General features: G+C 37.1%; 1 protein-coding gene and 1 pseudogene across 3 annotated transcripts; one reads left to right on the top strand and one right to left on the bottom strand.

Moving 5' to 3' along the window:
• The first annotated feature begins 79 nt into the window (after positions 1-79).
• On the top strand, positions 80-21,619 carry LOC141429299 (cytochrome P450 9e2-like). Of its 3 annotated transcripts, none has more exons than XM_074089594.1 (11): positions 80-167; positions 12,275-12,476; positions 13,478-13,641; positions 16,853-16,990; positions 17,803-18,002; positions 18,591-18,726; positions 19,598-19,696; positions 19,983-20,204; positions 20,676-20,776; positions 20,894-21,062; positions 21,206-21,619. In XM_074089594.1, the coding sequence occupies exons 2-11, from the start codon at positions 12,277-12,279 to the stop codon at positions 21,373-21,375; spliced, it is 1,599 nt and encodes a 532-aa protein (XP_073945695.1). In that variant the 5' UTR covers positions 80-167; positions 12,275-12,276; the 3' UTR covers positions 21,376-21,619. The 3 variants fall into 3 exon arrangements, with proteins under 3 accessions (XP_073945695.1, XP_073945696.1, XP_073945694.1); XM_074089595.1 differs by lacking the exon at positions 80-167 and adding an exon at positions 10,312-10,329; XM_074089593.1 differs by lacking the exon at positions 80-167 and adding an exon at positions 10,443-10,559.
• On the bottom strand, positions 6,574-7,991 carry LOC141428757 (uncharacterized; annotated as a pseudogene).
• Positions 21,620-22,447: the final 828 nt, after the last annotated feature.

The raw sequence follows: 22,447 nt of genomic DNA, 5'->3' as shown, positions 1-22,447 counted from the left end.
AGGTGTGCGATATAACATGTTACATACAAGATAAAAATATTATACATAAATACACCGAAGAAGGAGCTCTATTGGCCAGTGTTCGACAACCTGCGCGAGAGGCGTAGCGAGTTTGTTTTCACACATTCATGATACGTTGTTTTCGTTGACATACGGATAGAGATACAGTAAGTTTTTATTGTTAACAATTTTTATTTAAATTCATTTGTTATTTGAGTAGCTAAAGTTTATCTTTGTTTGCATAGCACCGAAATTACATTTTTTACCTATATTTTTAAATAAATTGTACGATTGTTAAGTAGTTACTTCTCCGTTTTAGAACAAAATTAAACTGTCAAAAAATAGCCCAGCTCTTTGCCCGCGACTTAATCCGGGTAAAATTTGTTTATCGCTAACTCTCGGGAACTGTGCAATTTATTTCCAGTATAAAAACTACTTATCATATGTCCTTCCCCGGGACTAAAACTATCTGTATACTAAGTTTTATCTAAATCGGTTCAGTGGTTTCGACGTTATAAAGGTATAAAAAAAAAACCGGCCAAGAGCGTGTCGGACACGCCCGAAATAGGGTTCCGTAGCCATTACGAAACAATTAATTAATAGCTTTCGAAGAATTTCGTATTTTGTACGGAATATTCCAAGTTTAGGTATATTTTAAACCTTAAGTATTTACTCTTAAACTACAAAAAATTCTCAAGCAAACTTAGCCGTTATAGTTTTTCTTGAAAGTTTGATGTACTTACTACCATCCTGAATTTTTTCAAAATCTTCCACCTACTGGTTTAGATTTTAGAGGGTCCCCCTCGATTTTAATGAAAATTTGCACTTTAAAGTTAAATATTTCACAAACAAAGCACTGAATCGAAAAATCGTCTTAGCAAATCTGTAATGGGTTTAAAAGATCTATCCAACAATACCCCACACTACAGGGTTGGATAAGAAAAAACAAATCACCCCCACTTTACGTCTATAAGAGGTACCCTAAAAAAAATATTTTTGTTTTTTTATTGTACCATTTTGTCGGCATAGTTTACATATAAATCCGTGCAAAGTTACAGCTTTCTAGCATTGATAGTCCCTGAGCAAAGCCGCGGACGGACAGGCAGACAGACAGACATGGCGAAACTATAAGGGTTCCGTTTTTGCCATTTTGGCTCCGGAACCCTAAAAAACAGAGTTACAATCTTTCGCATTTCTAATATTATTGGAGGGGATCATTTGTATCGTACAGTCACCAGCACCAATATCTGACACAACAGACTCTATATTTCTAGGGCCGGAAGGACGTGTCAGATATTTTTGCACGCTCCGCTGTGGCAGATATTAATGCTGGTGACTATACCGTAGTTATTCGTATTTGACTCTATCTGAAACTTTTATATTGGGCAATCAAAATACCTACTTTATTTTACATAAAATGGTGTACTAAATAGTTTACAATTTGATTTAGATTTTTAACCGACGAAAAAAAGGGATTAGGTTCTCAAGTCAAGTTTTTTATTGTACAGGGTATACCCCGAAAAAAAATCCTACCCTAAATGTGGGAAAAATATATAAAATAAAAACTTTTTATCATAAACTTAATCGCCGAAAAAACTGAAAAGCATACCAGTTTGAGGTCGGTGCTTCAGCACTAGCCAGCAGGAGTGGACCTACATATTATAGTCGTCTATCCGTCTATCACTCGTTCTGGTTCGTGCTGAGGCAACGACTAGATTAAGGTTAAATTGCAAAGGTTTATTATTTTTTGCTTTTCAGTTTTTTCAGCGGTTTAATTTTTTGTTAAAAAGGTTTTTCGTGGGTACAAATTATCATAATAATAAAAAAATATTATTAGTGGAGACCGTGGATCGGCAAGCGCAGCATAGGACGACCGCCAACGAGATGGACGGATGACCTGGCTAAAGTCGCGGATTCACGGTGAATGCAAGCCGCTTCCAACCGAGGCATTTGGAGGTCTATGGGGGAGGCCTATGTCCAACAGTGGACGTCCTATGGCTGATATGATGATGATGATGATGATGAATAATAATTAAATTCATTTATTCGACTTACATGACTCACTTTGTTAAACAATTTACCTTAGTAGAAAATGTCAATTTATAAAATTATGTCAGCCAACAACATGTTTTTTAACAAAAATTTAGGAATATATCTGCCCCTGTTACGAAAAGTGCAGTAACTCGAGTTTTTGTCGAAATTGAGTTAAATACATATTCAGCATCAGCAAAACGAGTTCTATAACTTCTTCTTTGACGCATTTACTGTAAATCGTCAGGATTAATGATTTACAATAAGCATAACTGCAGTAACTCGAAATTGGGGACATGATTTACAAACCATAGGTGCAGTAAGTATAGATACTGCACTGACTTTTGAAGTCATTGTACAATATTACAAAGTCACTCCTTAAAAAAAGTGCAGCTTCTAAAGTTACTGTAATTACAATTTGGAGAGATTGCGTCTAGTGCTGTTGAGCCGTGAAATCATAACTGCAGCTTCTAAAGTTACTGCGGTTGTAATTTGGGGAGATCGCGTTTAGTGCTATTGAACCACCAAGTCATAACTGCAGTGTCTAAAGTTACTGCAAGTTTAGTCGAGAACTTTTTCCTATTAACCATTAGAATAACTGCAGTGTCCTATGCACTAAACTGATTAGAGATTGTGGTATTCCCGAATATGGAATTCCTAAGCATAAGCGCATTTTGCGTTAAATGCCGCACATGCTAGTGATTTTATTACAAAATATACATTCTGCGTTAAAATACGATTATTTATTTTTATTTTTTATTTTTCTTTTATTGGGAAACAAACAGCATAAATATTACAAAATACAGTAATACACCTTATTATCAAAAAGGCCAAAAACAGTTTCCACTAATAGGTTTAACAGATTAGTTCAGAGAGGAGAGATTAACTAAATATAAAATTACAGTTAAAGATGTAAATATAAAGATATTGAGAATAAATGCAACGGTATTACACAACTCATATTGATATAGAGAAAAGTAGGAATCACACTTCTTAAACAATTCAATGCCACTGCATAACGACAACAAACAGTCATTAGAAAATTAAGAAAAAAAAATATATATACATATAAAATTATGATTACTACTCTATTCCGTTAATTTCATTAATTGTAGAAACAAAATTGCTCAGATGCATATTAAACAAGTCAACATGTGAATATTTCCTGTTGTAGGTTAGACAAGCTCTATTGAGAAATGTATTTTTAAAATATTTTATGCGACAGAAAGGAACAGCAAACAAGTGGTTAGATCGAGTTCGGAAGGTAGGACATCTAAAGGAGATTAAACTTAAAATATATTGCGATTCAATTGAGTGGTTTAACAATTTAAATAAAAACGTTTGATCCTTCCTTTCCCTTCGCATCTGTAGACTCACAAGAACATCACAGTTAAAAGACTTATACTTAAATTTCAACCAGTTCTTAAATTTATTTTGTATTCGCTCAATAGTTTTGATGTGCACAACATACTGAGGACTCCAAACCACAGACGCGTATTCCAGATGCGATCTAACGTAAGCATTATATAATAAGATTAGAGTCCGTGGATCCTTGAAATCTTTACTCTGCCTGAAGACATAGCCAAGCATTCTGTAAGCTTTAGACGCAATTTTGTCAACATGTAAAGTTAGTTGACATTCGCTATCCAGGTATACCCCCAAATCCTTAACTTCAAACACCCTTTTGAGAAACTTACTCATTATTGAATAGTTAAAATGTACAGGATCCCGCTTTCTTGAAAATGAAATAGTACAACATTTGTCGACATTTAGTTGAAGCATGTTAGAAGAGCAATAATTTCCCAGCCTATTCAAATCATGTTGCAGATTGATACAATCATCGACTGATTTCACTAGAGTAAATATTTTTGTGTCATCAGCGAACAGTAAGATTTTTGAGTGATGAAAACAAGATACGACCTCATTGATGAAAATATTAAATAATAAGGGACCCAGATGGGACCCCTGAGGTACGCCTGAAGAGACATTAATGAAGCTGGAAACATAACCCTTGACCGTTACAGCTTGAGATCTATCACGTAGGTAGGACGTTAACCATCTTAGTAGGTCCCCATGTATACCAAGACTCATAATTTTCTTTATCAACATAGAATGTGAAATTTATCGAAGGCTTTAGAGTAATCTGTGTAAATAGCATCAACCTGAAAACCTCCATCCATAGCCCTCTGAACGTAGTCAAGGAATTCACAGAGATTAGACTCTGTCGAACGCCTGTCAACAAAGCCGTGCTGTTGAGTAGTGAGCAATGGTCTAATTACATGAAATAATGTGTCATAGATTATCTTTTCTAAAATTTTCGGAATCACTGAAAGAATAGAGATTCCCCTATAATTTTTCACGTCATGTTTGTCACCATTCTTAAAAACAGGAACAAGCTATTGAACGCTTCCAAGTAAGAGGCATTACTCCCGAATTTAATGAAAGAGTAAAAAGCAAAGAAATTGGAAAAGCTAAAGATTTACTACATCGCTTCAAAAAAACAGGGTGAATACCATCAGGGCCACTTCCCTTAGTAACATCAAGATTATTAAGATATTTTTCCACTAATGATGAATAAATACACTTATTTTTTAATGAGATTAACTGGACAAGAGGCGCTAAGTTCCGATATAGTAGCAAGGTTTTCAGGAGTGGTATCGTTATGTTCAAAAACCGATTGAAAGAAGTTGTTGAAAAGGAATGCCATTGATTGCCCATCAGAAGCAACCCTATCTCCTAAAAAGACTGTATCGGGAATACCACTGTTGTTACTTTTTGATTTAATATATGTCCAAAATGCCTTAGAATTATGACGAATGTTTTCCTCGGTTCTTGTTATAAATAAGTTATAACAGGAAACCTCCATTTTTTTATTGTAGAACGCAGATCTGAGAAAGCGTCATAATCGGAAGTCCTTCCATAAATTTTCCATCTCTTGTGTATCCTATTCTTTTTCTTAATCAATTTTATCAATGAACGCGAGTACCCTGGATAATTATTACTGGTATGAATCGTTTTCGAGGGAATAAGGTAATCAATTACTACTCCAATTATTCAAAAATAATCAACAGCTCCATCAATGTCACATGACGTTGTCAATGGCCCCCAGTCTATCTGCTGCAATTTAGAATTAATTAGGTCGTAGTCTGCAGCAAAAAACGTCGAAAAACCCGCGGTGCAAACTTTAAGAAGTGGTCGTTTGAACACACATCCATCGATACACAGAAAACAGGATGATGTGCATCTATAGGGACTAACGGGTCCACCAAAGATAATCACATTGGCAGTTAGAAATAACTAGGTCCAACTGCCGACCATTTTTATTCGGAAAATGGTTATATTGCATCCAGTTGGTAAAATTAATAAACTCGGAAAGTTGGGTTGACAGAACGTTAGAATTAGGTTTAGCCATCTGTACACCCTGAGGATTATTAACATTAGGGATCCAAACGGCATCACCTATATTAAAATCGCCTAATATTAAAAAATATCATCTGGGAACTCATTGTATAAGTTAGAAAGGTAATCAAGAAATAATCCTTGCGATTCTAGCTGATACCTGCTTTGAGGAAAATAGCATGTAAATAATCTTAGTCTCTTTGTTGTCAAGCCAAGAGTAAAAACAATATCGACACCTGTGACGTCAGCGTCCAACAGCGCAGGCAGCGAACGCATACCGCGTAGATCTACCCTAAAGTTGCGGCGCACAGCTATTAGCGTACCACCGCCCCTCGTTACCCCTGCACTATTAGAATTGCGATCGGTCCTGTATACATTATAACGTGCGTCAAAAAGTTCAGTGTCAAAGATACCGGCAATAACCATGTTTCAGAAATACAAATAAAATCGTAGTTAAATTTAACAGCCTTATTCATAAAAAGTTAGAGCCTCCTTGAAGGCTCCTTGAAGGCCCGATGCTAAAAAACATGATCATAAACGTCTGTTAGCCTAATCAGTCGATCAAGGCTCTGCTAAAGTTAGAGGACCGTAGACCCTCCTTTATCTCCCTGCTAAGTCACAAAATGGCCGCCACAAGTTTGAACAGCTAACTTTGACAAAAGCAAAAAACCATACCGAAGATATTTATAGTGAAGGCAGGCTACGCAAAGATTAAAAAAAAAAAAACTGGAAATTTATTTTCAGGAATTTGTATTTAAAAATCCTCGTAAATTAGCACAATAAATAACAATAAATATGAAAAAAATTAGGATGATTAACATAATTTATGGTTTTTGCACAAATAAACATGCGAATCGAAATGGCGGGAAAACAAACATCTCGCTTTTTATTTTTTTCCTGCTAATTTGCTGTCACTGCTGTCAATTTTTTTAAATTATCGATTAGCCATTTCTTGTCTTTGATTTGTCAAGGTGGCCAACATAACGCGTCTAATCCGTCTATCAGCAGCTCAACAACTAGCAGACTGCTAGCAAGCGTTTATGAATCATACTTCTCGACAAACGTCTATTAAGCTTAATCAGTCTGCTAAGTAACAGACCGATCAAACCTCAATTAAGGTTTTTTTATGAATAAGGCTGTAAGACATTGCGAAGGAAATCATTAGTCTTGGTTCGTAGTCCTCGTGCATTCTGATAATAAAAACTAGTGAACATGGAAAGAGATAAAGCAAATAATTGTTGTTGTGAGCAGCATTTCTAATAACATGACATAAAGACTATTAACATTTATTGTGACATAAGACAATGAACGTCTCATTTCATAAATGTGTGTATATTTTGTTACATTTAGTACACGATTTAGAGAGGTGTTACAATAATGATTCGTAAAGACATTTAGTTTACAATATAAATCGCTTGTACAGTCGAGCAATCTGATATTTTTAACTATTTTACAATATGGTAAAGAATAACATAAAAAGGAGTGACAAAAAAACATTAAAAATGTAATGATATTTCCTATGTTATCTTGTTTAACGACTCTTCAGAGGTAATATAAATAATCGGAGAAGTGTCAGTTTTGCGAACTTGTATAGTGCAATTGCGAACCCAGCAATGCGCATATTGCTTCTGAGTTTTTCTAATCTTAGCTTGTTTGAGAAGGAATTTATTAAAACTAGATAGGTGGTCATTGATAAATACCCGATTCGCGTTATTAGAAAAGCCCAAATCAGACGCCTTCAAGTTTTTTAATTTGCGCAAGGGTGAAATGAAGTCATCCTTTTTATAACGAGCCTGCAATTTTACAATAATGGGCTTGGGTTTGTTGCTATCTCTATCGTTTTTAACAGCCACACGAGTTACGAAGTCGATATCTGAGTTGATGTTAAGTGGATATCCGCTACGTTCCGCCAGTGTAGACAAAATGGTATATAAGTTTTCCCTGTTGGTTTCTGGTATACCATTAATTTGGATATTGGAACGTCTCACCCATTGCTCGTTCCTCCTCATCTCGGTCATGACGTCACTGACCGAGCTTTTAACCGCAGCCAGCTCCAATTTGCAGTGTTCAAGGGCATCCACACGGGTCTCAATGCTGTCAATCCTGCCCGACATTTCTTCCATCCTCGCACTGAGGCCATTTTTCATTTCGGCAAGATCAGACTTGACTTGATTCATATCCGACTGTATTGCCTAGATAGCTAAAAACTGGGTTTGCAAATCTGACACCTTTGATAAAATGCTGCTCAGTAACTCGGCATGCTGGGCTGTCAGTGTGGAGCTATCATCTCTGCCCGCATGATACACATTGGGAGGCGTCGTCATACCGGCACTGGTTTCTGGCTCGCCGCATGCGGTTCGGTTCATCTCCGTCAACCGCGTCTCGTCCAGCGTCCCATCACATGACATAACAGAGTCATCAAGCGGCACATCAGACACATGGGCTCGAGCGGGGGTGCAATCGTTTCTTCTACGCCTACTATTCACTGATGTACAGAACCTTATATCTAAAATATCATCGTTACGAGGTTTGTTTCGAGCAGTGGGTCGATCTTTTCTATTAAATGTCCGGTAACAATCTATAATACTTTAGTTATGCCTCGCATGAATATCTGGTTGAGCTCTGGGGTACGGCCGCAAAAAACAATCTGCAAGAATTACAAATAGCTCAAAATAAACTTATCAAAGTTCTCTTTCATTATCACTATCTGACTTCGACAAAGAAAGTGTATCATGCCACAAAAGTAATGAACATTGCACAGATCTACCAGTATAAAACATGTATTCTTATTTATAAAAAACTTAATAATAAAATTCACACTGAAATATCTTTTATAAAAAGAAACCAAACTTCCCTCAAACAGCTAAGAAGAGCTCATTACATTTGCACACGATCGTCAAGAACTCACAATTATGGAAGGAAGAATATTAAATGCGAGGGGGTAAAAATATACAATGCTCTACCTAAGAACATTCAAGAAGCCGACTCCCTAGCAATATTTAAGAAAAAACAATAAAAACAATATTTAAGTGTTACATTTTAAAAAGTACCCAAGATAAATAATTTTACCGCACAATCAGAACGCGCCCTTATACTTAATTATCTTCGGCTCGTCAACTGACTCTCGAACCTATGATTGTCGACTAGATGTCTTAGTTTAGGAATACCCTCAATTTTCTTTTGTATGCTCATTTGTGAATAGTTTAAGCAAATTATTGTTACTTATTTCTCATTATAGAATAAATTCTTAACCATAAAATAAATCTTTGAAAATCGTTTTCTCGAAAACTAGTCGGATCGAGTTACTACACTCTTCGTAACGGGGGCAGATATAAAGACGAATAGATAGTAATACTACTAGCATTTGCCCGCGGCTTCGCCAGCGTGGGATTCGGTTATCGCGCGCTGTTCCCTCGGGAACTGTGCATTTTTCCGGGATAAAAAGTAGCCTATGTCACTCTCGGGCCCATACACTATCTCTACGCCAAAAATTTGAATTAAATTAAATGTCTAAAATTTAAATTAAATCCAAGACTTCATGGGAATTGCTCTCCCGTCCTTGTATCATAAGCCCGTGCGCATGCGACTAAACTGGTTTGCGCGTCCGGCTATTACCTATGTTATACCATACTCGTATGTCGTATGACATAACATACTACACTTCACACATCGCTGCGTTGGGATAAATAGTAGCCTCTATGTCACGTTCTAGCCCATAAACTGTCTCTATGCCAAAAATCACGTCGATCCGTCGCTCCATTTCGACGTGAAAGACGGACAAACATACAAACATACACACTTTCGCATTTATAATATTACTTATCTTACTAGCAATTCTTGATTTTTTTTTTATTTAGATATCTATAAGATAAATATTATTATATTTATATTTTTATCATCTTTTGTTTACCTGCTTGAGAATGATGGCAGTTCCAACGTTCTTGTGTCAGCCTCAAAAGTCACGAGCATGAGGGAATCAGGGATTATTATTAATTTCTTAGTCACCGGTAATACAACAATTTGTTCACGTGTTATGAAATATTGTTTAATATATTGAAAAGATTGATTTACTGTAAGTAGAGAATAGAAGTCGAGCTGTCTCACACATTTGAGTTTTTTCAAATTTACTTGAGTGAGAATTTTTTTTTTATATTTAAAATCTGAACTTAGCGATGAATGAAAATATTGTGAGGAATCCTCTGCAAACGTGTTTAGAAGATTCCAAAAGTAATTACCAAGCTGCAGGGCTACTACGAAACTCGAAACTCGAAGTTTGTGTCTTTGTGTCGTGCGGTCCCTCTGACACTTATACTATTTAATACGAGAGCGAGAGGGACCGCTCGACACGAACTTCGAGTTTCGAGTTTCGTTGTAACCCCGCTGCACTGGGCCCGCGTGGGAATTACGTCCCAAGCCCTCTTAGGGCCTACGCTAGCTGGCGCGGGTGCACTGCGCGGGCGCACGCCTAAAATCCGTCGCACGCGACGCGTGCAGTTAGCGCTGCTCGTACAATTTTGCAAAAGCCGTCTACCCGCCCAGTAATCCGATTTTTTAATGCATTTTAATCTGCCATTACTTTCATTTTCTGACTATTCGAAGGTACAGTAAATGTTTCAAATTTCCATAAAATCCAAATATTTTATTTCAGGACACGTGAAAACGATTTTCAATGACGTCATTATATTCTGTGAATTCTATACTATATCTTTACATTCAAACATTTGTACATAAGTTAAAGCAAAGTGGAAATAAAGTGTTTTGAAAGGGTTTTTCTCGAAACGCACTTTTGCACTTACTGTCGTTTAAGTTTTGCGCGGCAGCGCTCCGTGCAAACAACGTCAGTTAGCGTAAGCCCTTATCTAACTATGAAAACAGTTTTGCAGAGCTCCGTGAAAAACTGTAAGTATTTTTGTAAAAGTAAGTCTACTAAGTAAAATATTTTTATTCATTCATTCATTTTCATTCTGAGAGAAGGCTTGTACCATAACGCTCTGGGATGTATACATAATACGCTGCAGAACAAGCTCTACGAGTATTAGTCAGTGTCTGACAACATGCGCAAGCGTCGCGTAACGATTTATTTTGCGGATTTGTTGTTGTGATTTTGTTGACATAAGGATAGAGATACAGTAAGTTTTGAGTGTTCACATTTTTATAATTCAAATTCATTAAGTGATTTTATTAGCTTATTTAATTATGGCTTGTTTGCAAGGTCCAGGTTTAAAATAAGTTTTTGTCAAAAAGTTTTTTTACAAGTTTTTATTTAGTTTCACCGGTCCCGTTGTCTGTCTGTCTGTAATCAAATCGTGCAAGTTAAATTTGACCAACTTCCAGTAGATTGACTTGAAATTTGGAATACTTATGTAAATCGCGTGACATACATTTGGAAGAGGTCTCCAGTCGTTTTCCATTTGATAGTACATACAACGTACTATTTCTCAAAACTCGTTTGTCGCGTGTAGGTACCCGGCCAATTTGCGTAGGAGTAATAAAATTTTAAATCTGGACCACATACAGCCATGCAATTGATTGAATGATTGTCATGCCGATCCACAAAAATTTCCCCATTATTCCTTCCGATTTAGATAAAATTCGGTATACAAAGTCGGGTTTACTTTATTGTTAACAAAAATCGTACTATGTACTATTAATATCAATTTACATCCTGGCATTTAACTACCTGGTTATGTTACGATCTTGACATTCTACTACTTGGTTATTTTACGACCTTGACATTCTACTACCTGGTTATTTTACGATCTTGACATTCTACCACCTGGTTATTTTACGATCTTGACATTGTACTACCTGGTCATTCTACAACCTGGACACCTGGACATTTTACGTCTTTGACGTAAGACGCCGGAGGGCATTTTGGCACTACTTAGTCCTGGGTTAGCAATTCAGTCAAGGTTATACAGTTAACCCGGTAGGTGCAAAGCCCGCCTAAGTATATCTATATTTGTTTATTTCAGCATAGCGTCGAGGTTAATACTTTTTTAGTGCTATCATATTATTGTTATTTTTTTCGATCGACAATGATTTGCGTCGAGTAATTAGATACGAGGGACAAGGTCAATTCGTGGGTTTGATAGAAGGTAACCACAGCCGATCATGGTACTATGACAATATAAACACTAGTGGAAGTAATCCAACTACTGGAAGTTGGTCACACTTGAAGGTTTGATTACAGACAGATAGACAACGGGACAGGCGAAGTGAAACTAAATAAAAGCTTGTAAAAAGATTTTTTACCCTTTAAGTGATTGTGAACAAGAATAGCCATGGCTAAGGAAGCATTCAATGATAAAAAACACATTTTTAAAGGCAAAATCTCAAGGAACATTCGGAAAAGATTTATTAAGACCTACATCTGGAGTATAGCATTATATGGGAGCGAGGCTTGGATATTGACTGAGCAAGACCGAGACAGATTGAGTGCGTTTGGGATATGGTGCTGGCGGAGAATGGAGGGGATTAGCTGGACTGAAAGGAGAACTAATGAGGAGGTTTTAGAGTTGGTGGAAGAGGAAAGGCGGCTGTTGAGGACGATTGAAGATAGGAGAGGGAATATGCTGGGGCATCTGATACGACATGACAGTTACATAAAAAGTATTTTGGAAGGGCGTATAGAAGGCAGGCGAGGCAGGGGAAGGCCGAGACGGTCATTTATAGATCAAGCCAAGGAAAAAGTCAATGTCATGTCGTATCAGGAGCTGAAAACGCTGGCAGAGAACCGAAAAGAGTGGCGATTACTCCACCGACAAGAGCTAAGCTCTTAAATTAATGATGATGATGAAGTGATTATGATATTACCATTTCGAATACATTTTTTTGTTTTCAGGAATGCTGTTTTTCATATTACTAGCGGGAGCGGCGCTTGCGCTGGGTTCGTGGCTATGGTGGCGCTTCACTCTCTTCTCAAGGGTCGGAATCAACTCCACCCCAGCACTCCCACTGGTGGGGGACATGGGCGGCGTGACGATGCAAACAGAACACACCGTCGATGTCTTGACTCGGGCTTACAACAGCTTCTCTGATGACAGGTGGGTTTTTAGAAGCTGGTGTTTAACTTGCAATGTGTAATTATGCCCACATACCACTTGAGTCCTCTAAGAGCGCACCAAGAAGGTATGCAAAGTTTTAAGTCTATGCTTCGGGAGCACAATCTGTCTATAAATGAATCTGTGAATGTTATAGTTAATCTATTTTAAATCGCAGTGTGCTTATATATATATGTCGGCGGCCGATCGTAAAATCCGCCAGATCACGAAATTTCTAGGGATATCGTGAAATGGTGCCATTTCATGAATTGGCTAAAGGACATCCGACATATCGTTAAAAACTCACCGTTTAACGATTTGCCTAGTGACGTTTAGGCAGATCATGAAATTCCTAGGCATATTATCGTGAGACGCTGCCATATCGGTGCTGGCACTTCGCCGGCCGCTGCGGTGGCACGCTCACTTCGCCCGTTCGGCTTGTGCGTTTGTGGTCACAATTCATACTAACCACTCCTCGCTTCGCTCGTTGTACCTAAACTTTTATTTTTTTCGGCATATCACGATGTGCCCGGTATAAAGCTAGGAATATCGACGAATGCGTTGCACTAATCGATGTGCCGTATTGTTTCTCAGGCACATCGTGATATGCCTGGCCAACTTTTAGGCATATCATGAAATGGCGCCATTTCATGATATGCCTAGGAATTTCGTGATCTGGCGGACTTTACGATCAGCCGCTAACATATAGATCTATTTAAATTTGTTATAAATGATGTATGTGCATTGTATTGTATGTATGGTTACTTTAAAGTATTTTTGTTATTGTTTTAATCTGCTATTTGTAAGGCGCATCACCTACTATAGTATTTCTCTCTATAGTAAAGGTTGTCTGGAAGAGATTGCTTTGAAGCAATATGCTGCTTATTGCTTACCTTGGAAAATTTTATGTATGTACCTTGGCTTTCCGTGCTGTTTAGTACATTATGGTGATCAATAAAAAGTCAATTGTATTTTAATTTTTATGTTTATTTATTTTCCTTTAGGTTTGTGGGCCGTTACGAATTCATGACTCCTTATGTGATGATCAGAGACCCTGAGTTACTCAAAAAGGTCACCGTTAAGGACTTCGACTATTTCGTAGATCGGAGTTTGGTGATCGATGCTAAAGTAGAGCCTTTGTTTGGAAGAGCGTTAATTGGGCTGAGAAGTAAGTCGTTTGACATTCATCAAATTGAACATGAAACTACCGTGAGACTCACTCATATTAAATGATATTGTAACGGATAACTCACGTCTTAAACCGAGTTTAGCTCGAAATATTTCAGGCTATTTTGTAGCCTTTCTTCTCAGGAGCACGCGAACCTGACTCGGCGGCTGCCGCAACACGCACACTACGCGCCACCGCTCTGCTCGCGCGACTGCCCGACGAAACTAACACCGGCGCACAACTACCCGCATTTTTATCGTCATTTTTATTGTCAATGTCTAATGTAGGGTAGCACACAACACTAACAACATCGCTCCGTAAAGGCACGTTCACACCAACCGATGACGCAGCACGAGTATTAGTTTCGTCGGACAGTCGCACGGGCAGGGCGGTGGCGCGTAGTGTGCGTGTTGCGGCAGCCGCCGAGTCGCGTGCTCCTGAGAAGAAGGGCTACGAAATAGCCCGAAACATGTCGAGCTAAACTCGGTTTAAGACGAGTTATCCGCTACAATATCATTTAATATTCATCAAATTGCTTCAAGTTTTTGGTAGACAGGGTACTGCCCGGTATTTATTGCAGTTTTAAGGTTCCCTACCTCTAAGACATAGTACCTCAGGTTATTGCTAGGACAATGTCCTAAATTTTCGCATGCAATGATTGTTTTATTGATTCATTGATATCACTGCCTTACTCGTACTTACCTAAGATTATTGCAGAATGATATCCCTGCAAACCTAAAGCCCAGTTTAGACCTCCGAGAAATCGATGGGTCCTACGTATAAGGGCTTAAGTGTAAAATCGTTACTTTACAGGACGGGCTTTCAAAGTCAAAAACTGTCGTAACTGTCGTAATCTTTTTAATTTAAGATTAGAAGCTAAGGTTAATCAAGTTAATTATGCAATTTTTATTGAAATAAATAGTTTAAAGTTTAAGTTTTAAACTCAGAGATGGTGTATCTGAGACTTCTTAAATTTGCCACACTAGCTAATAGTACTCTGTCCTTCAATCACAAAGAATAAATTTTAATAAAATATTTCTTCATCAAAAGTTATTGTACATACGCCCATATACGTGAATTTCCGGGAAATAAACTTTTGTACAAAAATACAGTAAAAATATCTATGTGGTACTTTGGCTCATATACGCGTGCAACCTTAAAATCTTTGGTAAAAAATACGTTACCCAAGATACTTGGGGAAATAAAAAAAGGAATACAATCACATTACGATGTAGCATTGAAGTAGCCGCGTTCCGCTTGACGTACAAGTACCTAAAAATGGCAGTTATGCCCACAGATTAAAAAAACGCCCGGGATTTACCGCGTAAAAGTATCAAACGTACGTTTAGCCCTTTTACGTTAAAATTGCATCTAGTTTGGCCGTTTTACTTCAATGAAAACTCGAAAAATAATTGAATAACAATGTTTTTTTAACCTATAACGCACAAAACCCAAAATTGAAAAAAATAACTTTGGCCCTTATACATAGGACCCATCGAAATGTCATGGAAATGGCATTAAATTGCTATATTTTATATATTCGATTGACCTGGCTTCAAACTCGGTACTTTTATATCTCGCAATGTAATACGACTTGCAATTTTTTTGCAAGTCTAAACTGAGCTTAACATCAGGCGATTTAGCTGTTGATTGATTGTCAAAGATTATTTCATAATCTCTAAACCTTATTAAGTACACATTCATATTATCAACCCGTTGTTTACCCGTGTGGTGTCGGGTTAGAATTACACCTCTCCATTTCTTCCGTGGCTGTCGTAAGAGGCGACTGAGGATATAGGTTAAGGTATACCGTAGGCGACAGGCTAGCAACCTTTCACTAAAGTACCGTTTTTGTCAAACTTAAAACCTAAAAGCCACTTTTAGCAATACGGTAGTTGACAACTCCTGATTTCGCCATATCTTAATATTATTATGAAAATATAGATATACAGATAGTGTTCAGCGAAGAGAAAATTTAAATCGGTTGAAAATTGGATTTATAGTGTTTTTTTGAAAAATCTATATACCTGTCTCTTTCTCTAACGCTTTTCTCTATGCAACAAGTATGGCGGTAGTGGCGTGTGACGTCACATGCCAGTATGTCTTTCTCTGTCTAATCTTGAATTTCAAACCTTTACAACTTTGTTATTTGGAAAGGTAGCTCAAAAATTGTTTTTCTATTCGATAACAGGCATTGTGTATTTTTAATTTATAATACATATACAAAATAGTCAAATACCGTATTTATATTTCGTGTGCTCTGCCTACCTCATTTGGGAATACAGGCGTGATATTTGTGTGTTACGTGTGTCATATTATCAAACTAATGCAATCTAATCGTTAATTTAAAACCAGCAACAACAAATTTGATAATGACACCACGTCGGTCATTTTCATTATGATTTGCATTTTTCTCTTGAACAACATAACGACTATCAACAAACGTTTCTGAGGATCACGATGACTCGGATTAATAAGTGATAGACAAAAGTAATTGTTATTTGCCCTCAACATCAATTTAATCTCGAGTACTTTTATCTATCACTTATTAATAATGTTCAACAGCATTACCTATCAAGTAGAAGTGCTTGGCTCCATATTATTGTTGACAAGCGTTTACCCGCGGCTTCTCACGCGTAAATCATAAAATACAGCAGATAAATTGAAATTCGGGGATTTTATTAAACTCTCGTAGGAATTCCCTAAAATTACATAATGGTTTTAATTGACGTTATTTTATAACAACCATGCCAAATTTCATGACTCTAAACCCAGCGGTTGTTATTTCGAGATTTTATCCCTACCCCGTGGGAATATCGGGATAAAAAGTATCCTAATGTTTTAATCCAGGTTATAAAATACTTTTTGCAAAATTTCATCCAAATCAGTTCTGCCGTTTCAGCGTGAAGAAGTAACAAACATACTCACTCACTCACTCACTCACAAACTTTCACATTTATAATATTAGTAGGATATAGGTAGTAGGATTAATTATGCGCTGCTGTTTAAAATCATCAAATTACTATTATCATAGGTACTGATTCACGATTATTTTTTTATTTATATATATAGAAGATTATATATAGGAGTTTACTTGTTACCACTGCCACGGCAATGTGGTCAAAACGTCGAGACAATTTTAGCAATATTATCTTGTGATTTTGTCCTGGAAGTGGTTCAAATTCCGATGGTCATCTCATCCACTTTACAGGTGAAGAATGGAGAGAAATGCGTGCCACCCTCAGCCCCGCTTTCACTAGCTCTAAGATCCGGCAAATGGTTCCATTCATGGTGGATGTTGGGGAACGTATGATGAGCTCTCTTAAGTCCAAGATTGAACAGTCTGAAAGTAAGTCTTCCTGTCTTCTAGGTCATTATTGACTGATGGGAAATAATATTCAAAATAATCTTGAAATTAATCTTGAATATTGGTTGAGCTATTTTGACTGAATACCTCTGTAAAGGTTTTATCTTCTTGTAAAAATAAAAGGCAACCATTCCTGATGAACTGATCTATTTATTATCACTAAGGCATACGCTAAGATAAGATTTTCCAAAATTTACCCCCTCAGGAAAGGAAACTGACTTTTCTATTCGAAATCGAAAAATACTTCTGTAAAAACATTGAACACCTGTTTTATTAAGATTGGTTTTTTGGAATCTTTTTGTATTTTTTATTTCAATTCCAAATTTTTACTTTTACGGTCATCCCGTAAAACCTAAATTGAAAATACAAACTGAAATATAGATGCACAGAAAAACCAGAAAAATAAGACCATCACTGGGAATCGAACCCAGGTCCTCGGTATTCCGTACCGCGTGCTATACCGCTACACCACTGATGGTCAACGGTTGCATAGGGGAAATTCGTGTTGGTACCGTTGACCATCAGTGGTGTAGCGGTTGCATAGGGGAAATTCGTGTCGGTACCGTTGACCATCAGTGGTGTAGCGGTATAGCACGCGGTACGGAATACCGAGGACCTGGGTTCGATTCCCAGTGATGGTCTTATTTTTCTGGTTTTTCTGTGCATCTATATTTCAGTTTGTATTTTCACCTGTTTTATGTTTTTCATATTTTTTAATTCCTGATCTCCTATTCAGTTATCTTATATAGGTATAGCAATTATGGAGTCTCATGAGTCATGAGTTTTCCCGACAGGTGGTTACATTGACCTAGAAGCCAAGAACCTGACCAGCCGTTACGCTACTGACGTCATAGCGACGTGTGCTTTCGGTCTAGACATAAACTCACAGTTTGAAGACAACCTGTTCTATAAAATGAGCACAGAAACCACGTCGTTCTCTGCTAGCACCAAGATAAAGCTCTTTGCATTCAGGATGGTGCCGTGGCTAATGTATGTAAGTAAATAGAAATGTACGTTTATCAAAAGACCAAAAAGATTACCGCATAACCTCTTAACAAGTGAACCCGATTCTCAAGTTTGATGGCCCGGATTCTATTATCAGTTGAAGCAGAAAATAAAAGATCAGCATAAAGCTGTGGTGGCCTAGTGGTTTGAGTTAATCTCTCAAGTAGAAAACCTTGGATTCGAACCCGGGCTTGCGCCTCTGAGTTTTGGAAATTCATGTGCAAAATTTCATAAGAAGATCCCAATCCGCACCCGCGTGGGAACGACATCCCAAGCCCTCTCATTTTGAGAGGAGGCCTGGACCCAGCACTAGGATGTATATGTATAGACTGAGTGGAGGACTCCATTATTGATTTCATTTTATTCTTAACGATTAATAAACGACGAACTGGCATTTAAGTGTTTTCAATTGAGCTTCAACAAAGTTGAACGTGAATAAGGAGTCACTTTATTCAGTAGAAGCACATCTATTCTGTTTCCATTACGACATACTTAAGTAGACTCCGTACAGAGTCCGCTTGTTTAGAAATTGAAGTCATGCTAGTTGTATTTAGTAATTAACAAAACTTGCTTTCAGATGTTAAAACTGAATATATTTCCAATGAAAATAAGAACATTCTTTTCTGGTGTGGTATTGGGAACAATAAAGCAGCGCGAAGAAATGAACATACACAGACCAGACATGATCAATCTTCTCATGGAAGCAAAGAAAGGTAAACATTAGTTTTTGTTACGAAAAATTATACCAAATTATATTAGTCGACCCAATTACAAAAAGTGGATGAAACTCAACTTGCAAAATTTTAAGAAGTCAAAGTCAAAGTCAAAATATCTTTATTCAATTTAGGCTATAACAAGCACCTATGAATGTCAAAAAAAATCTACCACCGGTTCGGAAAAACCACTGCTGAGAAGAATGCGGCAAGAAACTCAACGAGGTATAGGTATATATTTTTTTAAACAGATTTACAATATTATTAAATGACATGTATACATCACAAGTATTTAACACAACTTTATTTTTAACACAGTAGGTTCGCTATTTGAAGGGATCGCTAATGCGGATCGGAATTATTTCCAAATATCCCTGTCCATGATATAATCATTAACTTTATAATACGCCTTTGATATTAATGTCTTCTTGACAATAGATCTGAATTTTGTATCCGTTTCGTTTATAATATTTTTTGGAATTTATAAGAAAACTTACAAGCATTGATACTTAAGGAAAGCTAATTATTTAATGATTTCCCTAAGTAAGTAGGTAGTGATCATACGTAAGTTATAGTGACTGTGATACTTAATGAGATGGTAGTGACATGGATCATGATACAAGGTGCGCCAGATGCATGCTGTAAACTAAACGCAAAGCGGTTTCCGTAGGGATTCACATGAGTTTTACTTTTAGAGAAGATTCAAAAAGCTATTTTAGAGATTAAAACTAAAAATCTGTTTGTTGATCCAGTTCTAGGATTCTGCGTCTCTTTAGATGTCTTATTTGGCCAGGCTCCGAAAGTAAGCCTACCAGCTATTTCGGGAATTCAAATAATGAAATGTTTAATTTTATTTTTATTCCTTACTCAGGTCAACTATCGCACGATACCAAGACTACAAAAGACGAACACGCAGGATTTGCTACTGTAGAAGAATCTGACCTTGGCAAATCTAGAACCAAAACTACAGGTACAACCAGGGTGAAACTTCAAATATGATACAGATTAGTGGTGCAAGGCTCAGTTAATGTGGAACAATATAATGCCTGCTAATAATATAATGCTGTGTCCTTATTTGTTGAAACTACATCATGGACTCAATGTTGATTATAAAAATTGTATTCATTTTAGTTGTCAGCCAATCCATCATGGTCGCAATAACTCTAAATAGCTACTATTGTCGATACAACAAAGTTTAAATAAAACTAAGCAAATTTCCAAAAATAAGTAATTTTTATATCTTCCGTTTTTCATAGTCTGGTCAGATATGGACTTGGTGGCACAAGCCGTGATCTTCCTCTTTGCTGGCTACGACACCGTGTCCACAACCATGGCGTTCCTTCTGCACGAGCTTGCTGTCAACCCTGAGTGCCAGGAAAAACTGGTGCAGGAGATCAGGGATAATGAAAAGAAGAACGACGGGAAGTTTGATTACAATTCCATACAACACATGACTTATTTGGACATGCTTGTATCAGGTATGTGCAAAAGCGTAAATATTTATATATATATATATATATATATATATATATATATATATAATATATAATATATATATATATATATATATATATATATATTTATACGACTGGATGGCAAACGAGCAAGTGGGTCTCCTGATGGTAAGAGATCACCACCGCCCATAAACATCTGTTCCAAAACTAGGCACGGCACGCGAAATCCGTTTTTAAAGGAGAGTAAATAGAGTGCCATTTGAACCTGACATTGAGGGTATACCTAACTTGCGCTTCTCTATGCTCTGGCGTAGATAGAGTACAGTCACTAGCATTAATATCTGCCACAGCGGAGCGTGCAAAAATATCTGACACGTCCTTCCGGCCCTAGAAATAGAGTCGTATCAGATATTGGTGCTGGTGACTGTACCAATCGTTGAAATTAATGCTTTTCAGATTGTTTTTTCATTCCGTTTAATTCGCTTATTTCTACAGAGGTTCTCCGGAAGTGGCCCGCAGCACCCATAGTGGACCGACTCTGCATGAGGGATTACAACTTGGGAAAACAAAACAGCAAGGGTACTAAAGACATTATTGTGAGTTTCACCATTATTATCATCTTTTAATAACGTTCACATACCACAGGAAATCTACGAGTATAAGCTAGGATAATACTTTTTTCCAAACCTCATCTGGATATTTTATTGTTTCAGCTTCGTAAAGGCCAGGCAGTGCAAATACCAATGTGGTGCTTCCATCATGATCCCAAGTACTTCCCTAATCCCGAAAAATTCGACCCTGACCGCTTCTCCGAGGAAAACAAGCATAAAATCGATCCTTTTACGTACATGCCCTTCGGATTGGGACCTAGGAACTGTATCGGTGAGAGCATTTAATATATACCAACACGTAGAATAGGTCATGTCTCCCTTCTTCGTGAAACATATTTGATATAGGGCACATAAGCGCAAGAACTGTAATCCATTTGGACTATTGATCTTGTCATCCAATATTTCGTTTTCTAGGTTCTCGTTTCGCGCTGTGCGAAGTAAAAGTGATGGCATACCAACTGATGCAGCACATCGAAGTGACACCTTGCGAGAAGACCACCATCCCGCTTCGCCTCTGCAAGAAAGAGGGCTTCCGCATGTGGATGGAAGGAGGGCACTGGCTTCGGTTCAGATCTCGTCAATAATGACTGACAGTAGAATAGAATAGAACAAAGTAAAACGGAATAGAATAAAATATAATAAGTAGAATATTGACCATGGAACGGCAATTACAAAAAAAACATGCATAATTATATTAAATTTCATGAACCTAATAACCATTACCGATCCGATTCACATTGCAGCCGCAATGACACACAATTTTGCGTTGTTTATTTGTACCTAATAATATTGTTGTATCTTGTGTTGTGAATAAATGTATTTTGTTTCTTTTTTTCTTTCCATTAGCAACCCATTGTTAACGATTACATATTTCCTATATCAAATGGCCTTTTTAGGAACTAAAAAAAAATACTCGTACAGGAGCACTTGCGTGACTGTTTGTCACTGCCAATAACTCTATTAACTGTAATCCTATTTTCTGTTATGTACTTACTGTTGGTGTTTAATAACAAGTCATGTATTGTAGTTATTATTTGACATATTATTTTAAAGGTCGGGAGAATTTCAAATACACTTTGTATCCTCTCTTTTTTTGCCTCTGTGGTAACATAAGTAACATAGGAAATATAAATGAAACATTTTCTGCGACATTCTGTGAAATTTCTGTCTGTGATAGAAGGGAACACTAAATTTAACTCATACTAATACGGCGAGATAAATAAAAATAAATTATACAAAAACCACTATTAAACCGTCATTAGTAGGTAAAAAAACCTTCAATATCCTGGTATGTTTGACCAAAACAAAGTTTTAACAGCCGCAATGATTGACCCTGATCAACGGACAATAACAAACGGTAGCCAGCGTACGAAATAAAAACAAAATGGCGCCGACGATTTGTTTGATTTGAGCGCTGCAGCGGTTGAGTTCAAGGTCAATTGATACCGTCAGTCACAATTGCCGGTTATCAGTCAATTATCTTTTAGATAGTGCTTCTATTTTCGTTGGCTTATACAGCATAATATAAAGCTAGGGCTAAAATAAGAATTTCAGAATTTTGTCATTGGTTGTGGTATAAAATTAGTTTCTAGAACAACCGGAAGGACCCCGCATAGGTTCGGTTACGGCAATTTATATGGAAGCACTTTTTGATAT

This window comes from Choristoneura fumiferana, chromosome 6, assembly GCF_025370935.1.
Source record: "Choristoneura fumiferana chromosome 6, NRCan_CFum_1, whole genome shotgun sequence".
NCBI classification, from domain to species: Eukaryota; Metazoa; Arthropoda; class Insecta; order Lepidoptera; family Tortricidae; genus Choristoneura; species Choristoneura fumiferana.
Note: the sequence above shows the minus strand (reverse complement) of the source record. Positions and strands in the feature narration are given on the sequence as shown.

Bases quoted from the DNA above. Each gene is read 5' to 3' on its own strand.
- LOC141429299 (XM_074089594.1), top strand. From the start codon at position 12,277: ATGCTGTTTTTCATATTACTAGCGGGAGCGGCGCTTGCGCTGGGTTCG. The intron at 16,991-17,802 runs GTAAGTCTTCCT...TTTTCCCGACAG, and splicing joins CAAGATTGAACAGTCTGAAA to GTGGTTACATTGACCTAGAA. The intron at 20,205-20,675 runs GTATGTGCAAAA...TTATTTCTACAG, and splicing joins TTTGGACATGCTTGTATCAG to AGGTTCTCCGGAAGTGGCCC.